Genomic DNA, 13,409 nt, shown 5'->3' with positions numbered 1-13,409 from the left:
ACGTTTTCCTTCAGTAAGGGATGATAAAATGGTCCCCAAGTATTTTCAAGGAAGATTAGGATTTAAAATAGACGGTTTTTAATTTCAAAACCTGTCCCCATTTTCCTAAAAGAGTATCAAAGGTGTTTGATAATCCCCCGACGCATGGATGAGGCCCAGTGTCCTTCTGTGCCTCTGCCCGTTAACCACATGATGGAGGTAAAGCGATGATTATGAAGCTTTCTTGTCAAGAGGCCAGCTGTGGTCATGACCCTGAATTCTTGTAGAGGTTTTGGCATGCATTTCTTTATGAATTATTAAAAAAAAAAAAAAAAAAAGCTGTTTCTCCCTTACCATTAAGACAAGGCTCTTAATTTTCAAAGTCCAAGGATTTCTTAGAAACATGTGACTATTTAAATGATAGGAAAATGGCGGAGGGGAGGTGGATGGAAATCTGAGGGATGCCTTTGTAATCTCAGTCTGTGTGTCTCCTACTTGGCTTAATAAGAGTCGAAAGGGGGAGTCGGATTTTCCAAAGACTCGATCAGTGTTATTCTTCTTGGAGATAGGACTGAGTGAGCAAATAAAACTTTTCACTTCTGCGATGTATCGTGGGGCCACGACGAAGGAGCAGAGAGTTGGAAACGCATGCTTTTTCTGATGTAGGACTGCCCTTTTGCTCTCAAGCTTTTAGAAGTTTTCTGTTTTCTGTGTGTTGAAAGCAGTAGGCATCCCGTTTGAGGTAAATTTGTCTTTATACTCTCCTGTTGGTTCATTTTTTTTTTTTTTTTCCTTGAGGGAAGATACCATTTTTGGTCAACGAAGGCAAAACAGCGTCCGCATCCTTGTGGGCTTACGTTTCAGTGGAGGAGACCGATGAAAACATAATGTGCTTAAAGCAGGGAGGGGGCACTGAAGAAAAATAAGGCAGGGAAGTGGGACGAGATGATGGTGAGGCCTTTCTACCCTCAGTGATATAGGCATTAATGTGGCCACAAGACACCCACTGCATTCCCCCTTTCTAGTGACAGCACTCCATTATCCAAGGCTGGATTATTCAGCCTCCCAGTTATTCTCTCTCTTGTGTCCTCTTCTGCCTGAACACCTACTCACCCTGAAACTATTATACTGCCTGAGTCCAGAATTCAGACCTGCGTCTGTGTTCCATGATAGCCTTAGGGCTCTTCAAAGCAAAATTCCTAGCAAGAGAGTAGTTGGGTTCTGTGAGGATCTTGCTTTTTGATGGGTGGAAAATTATGTTTCCCAGTGTGTTTTCTGGAATTTGGGGTGCAGATTGCATTTCACAGCACGTACATGTACAAGAAAATCGTCGGCATCAAGGGTTCTCTGGGACAAGACGGCATGGGTGATGCCGAGGGCACAGGCTCAGGACATAAACCCACGTTTATGTCCCTGCCGTGATCACAACCACGTGATCACTTGTTTTCTGAGAAACGTAATGCCCTCGTCCGTAAGATCATAACAGTACCCTTCCTAACTTTGCAGCGTTTTGTGCAAATTACATGAGATGATGAACATTTGCAAAGCACTTTTCTAGGGCCCTTAAAGGACCATTTGTGTTAGCTATTGTCATTGTTCGGCAGGATGCTCCCTGCTCCTTCATCCTGAGCCGTGGAGCCCCTGCTATATTTAATGCGTAGAATGGAAATAGTCAAAATGGCACAGCTGTCCGATGTGTCGTAAATATCACCGCGTGTTCATCCCCAAGACATTTGCTGAGAAAATTACAACACGTGGAGCTACGTGAAGGGGAAAGAGAATCTCCTCTTTTTCCCCATCCCTGGAGAATAATTTAGGGCCTTTGGTGTTTATTTAAATTCATTATAGAATGTCATAGAAGAAGAAAGCACCTAGATTTCGTCTAGCCCAACTACCTTACCTTACAAGACAGTCTAACTCTGGACAGTCTTAATGGAAGTGACCTGATGAGCTGTGAGTATAAAATTGGAAAACGTGAGTATAAAATGGGAAATGAGCTGGGTGGCTCAGTCGGTTGAGTGTCCGACTTCAGCTCAGGTCATGATCTCGCGGTTCGTGGGTTTGAGCCCTGCTTCAGGCTCTGTGCTGACACCACAGAGCCTAGAGCCTGCTTCGGATTCTGTGTTTCCTTCTCTCTCTGCCCCTCCCCTGCTCACACCCTGTCTCTCATAAATGAATAAATGTTTAAAAAAAATTTTTTTTAATTAGAAAACATAATGACCTTAACTCTTTCTTACACATGTTCTGTGCTCACGTAGTCCCAAGGTGGAAGGCACGTGGGTACCATGACATTCTTCCTTGCCTAGATCTCTTTGCCTCGTCTCAGATTATTTTCTTAGGGAAACACTCTCTCGATCACGGTTTCCAAAACCTTAATTCTCCTTCCACAAGGATATTTTCCCTACGACGGCAAGGCTCTAAAGGTCACGGGGATCGTTATTTTATGAATTAAATCATAGATACAATGCATCCTACTGTGATTCCAGGAGACTTCAGTTCAAATATTTGCCTGACTTTTCCATCAGTTCCAAAAGCATGCACAAAAACGGGGCTGGGGGATAAAGATAATTAATAACCCGCCTCCATCAGCGATGCTCACGGTCGGTGGGGCAGGGGGTAGATGCGTAGACACGTAATCACAACGTAAGGTGACCAGTGCTCTCTCAGAGGTGGGCTCAGGGCCTGGAAGCAGGGAGAAGGGCCTGGTTTCTATTAGAAAAGTCAGAAAAGGTTGCTCAAAAGCAATGGCACATGAGCTATCCCCGAAGGGAGGGGGATGCCCCAGGCCACACTCCGAGGGGATAGTTCGGAGCCTGAGCGATGGCAGGAACAGAGAGGAGGCAGGAAGGCTCCCAGTGTGCTTGGGAAGCAGCAAGCAGCCCAGTGTGGCTGGCTCTGGGGTGAAGAATAGTAACAGAGAAAGGAAGCATAGGACCATCTCATGAGGCGTCCCCCTAGTCCAGGCCACAGGGGGTGGACTTTATCACGGTGACAGTGACACCCTTCAGCAGTCTCGACCAGTGGGAGAAGTACCCGATCAGACCTGTCTGGCAGCCCTAGAGATGGTGGGGAGGGGAAGGTTCTGGAAGCAGGGAAAGGTTCAAAGCCATAGCAGGACTTCCGCTTCTGCCTGGGCAGCGGTACGGTGACGTCAGTAAGGGGTAAGGTTCTGCTGTCTTACTGCCTGAGATCGGTAACGCTTGCACCACTGCAGCTGTGACCTTGGCCGTGTGCCTCACTTTTCCTCTCTAAAACGGGGGGATAACAGTAGTACCTACCCAACAGGGTTGTTGCGAGGCTTGCCTGAACCAGTATGTGGCACAGGGTGAGCTGTTAAAATGTCAACTGTTACCCTCTTTGTGTGCAGTAGTATGGTAACGGTAAAGGAAGGTTCCATTCGGGAGGCGGGGATGAGAGGCCTTATGTTTACCTGTGGTTTTAGTTCCCAGGCAGCTAACTGGGGAGAGGAACCGTGAACACAAACCACAGGCAACGAGATCCATCTGAATGCCAAGCAAACTCAGTGCTCCATCCCAAGGAGTTTTGCCGTGAATGGTCTAGAAGGGATGTTATTACATGAGTCAGCTTTTTCCTCCAGGAGTTTGACCGGGTCCCCAGTTGGTCCCCAGGGACTTTTGGCAACGTCAGGTGATATTTTCGGTTGCCACACCTGGAGAAGGTGCCACTGGTATCTACTGGGTAGAGACCAGGGACGCTGCTAAGCCCCCTGCAGTGACCCTCACCACAAGGAGTTGTCTGTCCGGCCCGAATGGGAGTCGTGCCGATGCCGAGAAAATCTGGTCTAGGCCATTATTCAGCTAAAATGTGACATATGCATTCCTGGTAGCACATCAGTTGAGCGTAGGACAACTTTTCTCTAAAAGTTTTTAACAGTCGCGTATTTAGTTTAACCTAAGTTACAAACACACATAATAATTAGCACATAAAACCCGTGGTTACAAAGCTGTTGCTTAAGATGGGGCTGGAATGGCGTTTGTGTTCTTTATTTATGTTTTAATTTGGGGGAGAGACAGAGGGGCACCTGGGTGGCTCAGTCGGATGAGCCTCAGACTCTTGATTTCGGCTCAGGTCACGATCCAGGATCGTGGAATCAAACCCTGCGTCGGACTCCACACTGAGCATGAAGCCTCCTTACGATTCTGCCTCTCTCTCTCTCTCTCTGCCCCTCTTCCGCTCACGTGCACTCTGTCTCTAAAATAAAAAAAATAAAATAGTATAAATGGACTTCAAATATGGCGGGCGCACACACACACACACACACACACACACACGAACTGAGTGTAGGTGTGATCGAGGTTAGGAAACGTTGGTTTAAGCCAGCGGTCAGAAAAGCTTGTTGTTTTTCCATTGACTGTATTCCTCATGCGGTCCTTTCATCCCTGTGACCTCTTCATTTCCATAACTGGAAGCCTGTACCTCCCACTCCCCTTCACCCATTTGCCCATCCCCCCCCACCCATCTCCCCTCTGGCAGCCACCAGTGTGTCCTCTGTATTCATGGGGCTGTTTCTGCTTATTCGTTCTGGTTTTTAGATTCCATGTATAAGTGAAATCATATGGTATTTGTCTTTCCCTGACTTCTTTCACTTAGCATAATACCCTCCAGGTTTATCCATGTTGTTGCAAACAGCAAAAATCTCACTCTTTTTTATGGCGGTGCATTATTCCATTGTGGAGATACAGATATATGTCTGTCTCTCTATATAGACATATATACCACATCCTTTTTATCCATTCATCTATTGAGGGACACCTAGGTTACTTTCATGTATTGTATTTTTTGCCACACCGTTCTGACATGTGTAAGGTGATACCCCATTGTGGTTCCGATTTACATTTCTCTGATGACAAATGATGTTGATCATCTTTTCAGGTGTCTGTTGGCCATCGGATATCTTCTTTGGAAAACTGTTCAGACCCTTTGCCCATATTTTAATTGGTTTGTTTCTTTGATATCGAGTTGTAGAAGTTCTTTATATATTTTGGTTATTAACCCCTTGTTGGATATGTCATTTGCACATAATCTTTTCCCATCCAGTAGGTCGCCTTGTTTTATTGATGGTTTCCTGTGCTGTGCAAACGCTTTTTCTTTTGGTGTATTCCCAATGGCTTAATTTGCTTTTGTTTCCTTTGCTTGAGGAGAAAAATCCAGAAAGTTGTTGCTAAGGCCAAAGAGAGCCCTACCTATGCTCACTTCTAGGATTTTTATGGTTTCAGGTCTTACATTTAGGTCCTTAATCCATTTTCAGTTTATTTTTGTGTATATTGTAAGAAAGTGATTCAGTTTCATTCTTTTGCATTTGGCTCTCGAGTTTGCCCAGCAGCATTTATTGAAGAGATGGTCTTTTCTCCATTGTATAGTCTTGCCTCCTTTGTTGTAGACGAATGACCATTAAAGTGTGGGTTTATTTCTGGGTTCTCTGTTCTTTTCTGTTGACCTGCATGACTGTTTTTGTGCCAGTACCATACAGCTTTGTAGTATATCTTGAAATCTGGGATTATGATCCCCCCACCCCCGCCCCAGCTTTGTTCTGCTTTCTCAAGATTGCTTTGGCTCTTTGGGGCCTTTTGTGGTTCCACACAAATTTCGGAAAACATTTTCTGATCGCTCAGATAGTAAATATTTGAGGCTCTGTTGCAACTACTCACCTCTGCCTTTTTTGGGCAAAAGAGGCCAAGGCAGTCAGCGTGATGAGGTCCTCAGATGAGTCAACAGATGAGTCCCTTTCCCAACCTGACCCCTTACAATGCAGCGTCCAAGATGAAGCCTTTAAACTCCGTGCCCAAGGGTGGCCTGACTGTGGCAAGGTAGAACACTATTACTTACTCTGGTTAGTAAGATTGAAAATACTTCCAAAGAAGTAATGCTATCTTGTACACGTTTCCTCCACCTTGCACATGTACAGTTAGTGGGGTTTGTCTTTAATGTAAGTTCACAGTCTTCCCAGTATCCCAATTCAGTTTTTAGGTACGGCGTACTAAAACATGATGAGTTCAAATTCCCACCCCCTTCTGTACGTCCTCACGGGCCTATTAATTGCCCTCCCAGAGCCTCACTTTCCTGCCTACTAAAACAAGGATAATGACACTTCTCCTGCCGAGTTTTATAAAGATGAAATGAGATGCCAGATGTGGAAGTTTCTAGAACAGTGGACAGCCCGACCAGTAAATGTTCACTTTTTCCACTCCCTCCTTTCCTTCTCTTTCTCACTTCTTCCACATATTTGATGAGGATGCCCCCTTTTTGTCGTTAAGCCATTGATGAAAGTGCCTGCCCTTCAAGGAGACTACAGCTTGGCTGGGGAGGGGAGGCAGCAAGCAAACAGATGATCACAGTTTTCGCAGTGGTGGAGTCCCTGGAGAACATAGGCATCACCTCAGGCATCGCCTGATGCAGATATTAAAAGCTACATAAAATTAACCCCGTGGAGGTGGGAGGGGAGCACATTCCAGGCCAAGAGCATGTAACACGTCGTTGCATGTGGCTGAGGGGTAAGTTACATGGAGACAGGGAACAGGGAACGAGGGTGGGTTTAATAATATGGGTCCAAAGGATACAGGAGTGCTGATGCATAGGGGCACATGCACCCCAATGTTTATAGCAACGCTTTCAACAGTAGCCAAACTATGGAAAGAGCCCAAATGTCCATCAACTGATGAATGGATAAAGAAGATGTGGTTTATATATACAATGGACTACTACTTGGCAATGAGAAAGAATGAGAAAACTACTACTGGGCAATGAGAAAGAAAGAAGATGTGGTTTATATATACAATGGACTACTACTTGGCAATGAGAAAGAATGAAATCGTGCCATGTGCCGCAACGTGGGTGGAACTGGAGGGTATTATGCTGAGTAAAATAAGTCAGAGAAAGACTGATATCGCATGTTTTCACTTATATGTGGAGCTTGAGAAACTTAACCGAAGACCATGGGGGAAGGGAAGGGGGAAAAAAATAGTTACAGAGAGGGAGAGAGGCAAACCATAAGAGACTCTTAAATACAGAGAACAAACTGAGGGTTGATGCGGGGGCAGTGGATGGAGGAAATTGGTGATGGGCATTGAGGAGAGCACTTGTTGGGATGAGCACTGGGTGTTGTATGTAAGTGATGAATCACGGGAATCTACCCCCAAAACCAGGAGCACGCTTTACACACTGTGTGTTGGCCAACTTAACAATACATTTTAAAAAATAATAATAATATGGGTCAAGTTGTGCAGGGTCCTGCACATCGTGCTGTGTTTAAACTATTGCTCCCAGGCTGATGGTTTTCACTTCCCTTTAACAGTGAGAACTTTTCCTGGGAGCAGATCTGCTAAGTGACAACTCTATTATAGAAAACCAGCCTTTACTAAGACTGATGTTCGGCTAGGTGTTCCCCTTCCTGCCCACAAACGCCAGGGGTGGAGGCCAGATGTAATCAGGTGGTCCGTTTACGTTGCTTTAGTTCTTGGCCTTGACTAGTATAGCTCATAAGGTGTTAACTGGATTTTCCCTTTGTGTCACTCTTGGAGCATTGGTTTTGTGGATGGGGCAGGTATTCAGAGTCCTAATGGGCGAAGCAAGGCGATCTGGGGTTTTGGCAAGTTGCCCTGACAGCGGTGTGAACAGTCTGAAGCTGAGAGTACTTTGAATCCACTCAGAAGGCCATTTCTCTAAATACCAGGAGAGGGCCTCGTTTACAGGCACGTCACATGCACGAACCCTCCTCTTAGGATAGGTTTACCTAATTTTGCCCAAGGAGACTGGGGCTCAGAGAGGTTAAATAATTAGCCCATTGTGAAGATTTGACAGTCAGCGGCAAAACTTGAACTCGGATGTGTATATCTTGACTCCTCAGACTGAGGTCCCATAACAAACTTTGCAGCCTCCCCTCAGCTAACTCTCCTCTCCTTTGTTTTTTCTTGCTGCCCTTTGGCTCCCCAGTGACCCGCTGTGTGGGATTATCTGGGTATTTGTCTTCTACCTAGCACCTTTCCTCACATACCGCTGGCAGCCAGTGGATATTTATGAATCAGACCCTTCTGATGGATGCACCTCGCTTCCCCGGGAGGCACCTTTTTTATCCTTTGTCTATCCTTGTGGTAAATTAGACATTCTATCACCTGCTAGATGCATACTTCAGCAAGATAAAGTGATTGGCCAGGCGGGGTCTTCAGAAGTATCTCGAGGGCCCCCAACAGGTGCTCGCCGATCACCATGACCAGTCCCTGTTTCACGAGGTGGGTGGCCTGATGCCTCGCACCTGCCACCGTGGCCAGCGGGCCCTCCTTACGGTCCTGTCCTCCTCGAGGCCTCAGTCTCCCCTGCACCTGTTGTGAAGGAGGAGAAACCACGGCCTCTTGTTTATCACAGCCTAGCCATGAGGCTGAATCTCTTACCTACCTTTGCATGATCTTTCTCCTTTCTTCATCCTCTTGAGACAATTTGGAGCCTTCTGTCTTTTAAATTTTTTTAGCATTTATTTATTTTTGAAGGAGAGAGAAAGAGTGTGAGTGGGTGGAGGGGCAGAGAGAGAGAGAGGGGGAGACACAGAATCGGAAGCAGGCTCCAGGCTCCGAGCCATCAGCACAGAGCCCGACGCGGGGCTCAAACTCACAAGCCGTGAGAGCATGACCTGAGCTGAAGTCGGAAGCTTAACCGACTGAGCTACCCAGGTGCCCCATTTTTTTTTTTTAATTTTTGCTATGCACTTCCTAATTTGCCTACAGTGAACTTAAATGGTTTTCATAATGAAGCAAACCATTTTTTTTTTAATTTTTTTTTTCAACGTTTTTTATTTATTTTTGGGACAGAGAGAGACAGAGCATGAATGGGGGAGGGGCAGAGAGAGAGGGAGACACAGAATCGGAAACAGGCTCCAGGCTCCGAGCCATCAGCCCAGAGCCTGACGCGGGGCTCGAACTCATGGACCGCGAGATCGTGACCTGGCTGAAGTCAGACGCTTAACCGACTGCGCCACCCAGGCGCCCCAAAACCATTTTTAATTAAAATATATATTTTATCTGAATGGGTTCAATTTAAGAGGTAAAGCCAAGAACGTCATCATTGTCCCCTGGACAACTGATCTACGAAATAACCAGACTGACATGACCGGTGGCTGCTGAGAGTCTGACACTGTCCTTGGGAGAGAAATCCCTCTAAGGCATCCAGGGACCTGTTGGCCCTGATGGTCACACATGCATCTCCAGCCTCGTGGTCCCGCCTCTACTCTTCCTCTACGTCTCCATCCATGACATTCAAAATTATTTCAGTCTCCTGGGACACCTGGGTGGCTCAGTTGGTTGAGTGTCTGACTTTAGCTCAGGTCATGATCTCATGGTTCATGGGTTTGAGCCCCGCATCGGGCTCTGTGCTGACAGCCCCTTCGTCCCTGAGGACGGGGACATCGGAGTTTTAGAAAGGTTCTGATGCATTTATGCGACGTGTTCGCCAGAATTAACGGTCTCTCTGCTTCTTGCCTTCGAACAGCTCTGAGCAGCGGGTCCCCTGTTCCACTTCTTACCACAGCTCTGCTTTGCACTCCGCTGATGGCGTCACAAAAGCAGGACCTCTGGGCCTTCCGGAAATAAGACAAGTGCCAACCGTCGTGATTGAATGTGATGACAATAAAGAAAACGTGCCTCATGAATCTGACTACGAAGACTCTTCCTGCCTCTACACAAGAGAAGAGGAAGAGGAGGAGGAGGAGGAGGGTGACAGCTCTCTGTATACCAGTGGGTACCTGCCCCCCCAGCTCTTCCCCCGGGGCGGGGAGGGGGGAGGGCAGGGCTCATGGGGGGAGCTGCCCGCCGCTCCAGGTTCCAATCCGGGCGTCCACTGGCCCGGGGTCATAGGGCAGCTCAGTGAGGAAGATAAAAGGCTAAATGTCCCCCAGGGACCCTCATAGCTGCAAAACTTGCACCATCACGCTGCCCCTTTCTTATCTCCTAGGTGGCTTTTTCCTCTTACGATTGCTTCCCTTGGGATCCGACCCCCTTTCTGGAAAAAAAAAAAAAAAATGAGGCAGGGACCCTGAAACTCAGTTCCAGTCCACAAAGTACTCAGAAATACTAGCCACTGTGTATGCAACAAATTCATTTGTAAACGTACCTCAGTGTTCCAGAAGGCCTGAATTTAAATTTGCATTTAAGGCCTTCACCTGCGCCAAGACCCAAGCGAAGCAAGGGGGAAAAAAAAAGCAAAGCCCCAAAGCTGTCCTTCTGGCCGTGAATAGTAAATTGTAGTTAAGTGAGTATACACTGATTATTTGGTCAGCTTTTTTTCTTTTTTGTAAGTTTTTCATGTTTGTTTATTTTGAGACAGAAAGCAAGCAGGGGAGGGGAAGAGGGAGAGGGAGAGAGAGAGAGAATCCCAAGCAGGCTCTGTGCTGCAAGCTCAGAGCCCGATGTGGGGCTGGATCTCACAAACCGTGAGACCATGACCTGAGCCGGTATCAAGAGTCAGGTGCTTGGGGTCCCCGGGTAGCTCAGTCGGTTAAGCGTCTGACTTCAGCTCAGGTCATGATCTCACGGTCCATGAGTTCGAGCCCCACGTCGGGCTCTTTGCTGACAGCTCGGAGCCTGGAGCCTGCTTTGGATTCTTTGTGTCCTTCTCTCTCAGCCCCTCCCCTGCTCATGCTCTGTCTCTCTCTGTCTCAAAGATAAATAAACATTAAAAAAATTTTAAAAAGAGAGAGTCAGGTGCTTAGCCAACTCAGCCACCCAGGCACCCCTATTTGGTCAACTTTTTAATGAAGTTCCATAATAGCAACCTTTTACTGAATACATACTGTGTGCCTGCCAGTATGCTAAAATCTTATTCTCTTATGTGCATCTTACAACACCCGGTGGCATGGGTACTGTGGTCCCATTTCACAGATAAGGAAGAATAAAGAGAGGAAAGGAACTGGCCCAGAGCCTCACATCTGTCTAAGAGGCAGTGCTAGGATTTGATGCCCGCTAGGTCTCATTCCCAGGCCCTTATTCTAAGTCCAGTGGGGGCTCAGTCGCTTGAGCAGTTGACTTTGGCTCAGGTCATGATCTCACTGTTTTGAGTTCGAGCCCCACCATGGGCTCCGTGCTGATCGTGCACAACCCCCTTCGGTTCCTCTGTCCTCCTCTCTCTCTGCCCCTTCCCCGCTCATGCTCTCTCTCTCAAAAATAAACAAACATAAAATAAAATAAAATAAATAAAATAAAATAAAATAAAATAAAATAAAAAGACCAGGGCACCTAGGTGGCTCAGTTATTTGAGCATCTGACTCCGGCTCAGATCATGATCTCACCATTGGTGGGTTCGAGCCCCGTGTCGGGCTCGGTGCTGACAGCTCAGAGCCTGGAGCCTGTTTCAGATTCTGTGTCTCCCTCTCTCTTTCTGCCCCTCCCCTACTCATGCTTTATCTCTCTCTGTCTCTCAAAAATGAATAAATGGTAAAATTCTTTTTTTTGAATGTTTTTTTTGAGGGAGAAAGGCAGAGTGTGAGCAGGGGAGGATCAGAGAGAGAGAGAGAGAGAGAGAGACAGAGAAACTGAAGCGGGCTCCGGGCTCTGAGCTGTCAGTACTGAGCCCAACGTGGGGCTCAAACTCACGAACATGAGATCATGAACCAAAGTCAGATGCTCAACCGACTGAGCTACCCAGATGCCCCTAAAAATGAATAAATGTTAAAAAAAAAAAAAAAAAAAAAGACCAGTGGAGGAAGAAAGACCAGCACTATTAAATAAAATCTAAAGGAACCCCCCCCCCCAAACATGGAACTTCCCAGCCTCTCGCTGTTGGCTTTACGCACACCAGGCTTCAGACAGCTAGCTGAACTGGAGAGCTGGGAAGAGGCCTGGTGAGCAAGCAATGAGGTGGTGGAAATAACATCGAAGAGAGAGAACCACAGACGGGCCACCAAAGCCCAGGGGACCCCTGAGTGGGAGTGGCTCCCAGCCTCTGCTCACCGTTTCCTGCCTGGAGAATTGAACGATTTATACCACGGGTTCTCAGCCTCGGCACCGCTGACATTGGACCAGATCATTCTTCACTGGGGGGGTTACCTTGTGCATCGTAGCATGTTCAGCAGCACCCCGGGCCTCTGCCCGCTAGATGCCAGGAGCACCCTCCCGCCCCCCCCCCAAGACCCCAGTTTTGACAACTGGAAAATATCTCTAGACTTTGCCAAGTCTGTCCCTGGTGGGGGTAGGGAAATGCAAAATCGCCCTTGGTTGAGAACCATAGATGCATTCCAGGCATAAGGAATCCCTCTCCTCGGCTCAATCCCAGAATGTTCCCTGTTGGAATGATCTTGCCTCCACTCTTGCCCCAAACTCCTCCAACTTTGCCCAACTATACTTTCCTTCACACACCCCAGGGTCCCCTCCAGCTGTCTCCTGCGATTACCTGGCTTCTCCATCATCTCAAAGGCTTTCCCCCTGCAGAGGGCCGCCAGCCACTGCTGGCCCCAAGTGGCCTCTGTCCCGCCAACACCGGCCCCTTCTCCTCTTCGAAGATCCCACAGCTCCTCAGGGCCTCTGACCACTCTGTCTTGCATTCTGTTGCACTCCCCAGGCCCCGCCAGCCCTCCTTTGTGATGCTGCCTGCCCGCTGGGGGTTCCTGGGGGAGCTGGGACCCAATCACAGGCTCCCCCTGTGCTCCTCACCTGCAAGGCACCTGGAACCTGCTGCTTTCGGGAACTCTATCAATGAGCGCTTTGAATGAGGCCTTAGCCATGCCCCGGGTGTTAAACCCATTATGTCGGCCTTCCTGCCTTTAACCTTGAGGCCCAGCCTCGCAGAGGAGGACAGGCAGGTTTGCATCAGCATTAATGACTCGCTTCTCCCTCCTGCAGCCTCCCTGGCCATGAAGGTGTGCAGGAAGGACTCCTTAGCCATCAAACTCAGCAACAGGCCCTCCAAGCGGGAGCTGGAAGAGAAGAACATCCTCCCCAGGCAGACAGATGAAGAGAGACTGGAGTTGAGGCAGCAGATCGGCAGCAAGCTCACGAGGTAGGTCAGCCCGCCGGCCGTCAGCTCCGCGGCCTTGAGTAGAATCCAGTTTCCATCCCCAGGTCAGGCCCGGGTGCCCCTTGAACAGCTGCCGGCCGGAAAGGTCCCCAGAAAGCTTTCCACTTTTCCAGGGTTGCTTTTATAGTCCCTTCCCCTTCAAGACTCAACCAGATCTTGGGAATTTGACTTGAATAAAGGTTCAGGGAGAAGCCGAAACGGCAGCTTTCCAGGGCGAATAACCGCCCGTGAAGAAGCACCACCATCCAATAAGATGGGACCGCCTGCATCCGTAGGGGTTGTGGCTTGGCGAGGCCCAAAGCAGTGAGATAAATACATTTTCTGCTACGCTGTGCAGCTAGAGGGGACCACAGGTTAATCGGGCCTCGTTGCTAACCTGAGCAGTGGCTCGTATTTGCAGCTATTACAGACATAGG

At 47.9% G+C, this 13,409-nt stretch overlaps 1 protein-coding gene across 8 annotated transcripts in view; it reads left to right on the top strand.

Moving 5' to 3' along the window:
* PHACTR1 (phosphatase and actin regulator 1) overlaps window positions 1–13,409 on the top strand; it is a 565,269-nt gene that overhangs the window by 505,816 nt on the left and 46,044 nt on the right. For all 8 annotated transcript variants that reach the window (XM_058732981.1, XM_058732982.1, XM_058732978.1 and 5 more), the window contains 2 exons: window positions 9,475–9,719; window positions 12,819–12,975. In XM_058732981.1, the coding sequence (XP_058588964.1) occupies window positions 9,475–9,719; window positions 12,819–12,975 (402 nt within the window). The remainder of the gene's footprint in view (window positions 1–9,474; window positions 9,720–12,818; window positions 12,976–13,409) is intronic.

The sequence above is a fragment of the Neofelis nebulosa genome, chromosome 6, assembly GCF_028018385.1.
Source record: "Neofelis nebulosa isolate mNeoNeb1 chromosome 6, mNeoNeb1.pri, whole genome shotgun sequence".
Taxonomy (NCBI): Eukaryota; Metazoa; Chordata; class Mammalia; order Carnivora; family Felidae; genus Neofelis; species Neofelis nebulosa.
The sequence above is the reverse complement of the archived record's forward strand: the minus strand, read 5'-3'. Positions and strand labels throughout refer to the sequence as shown.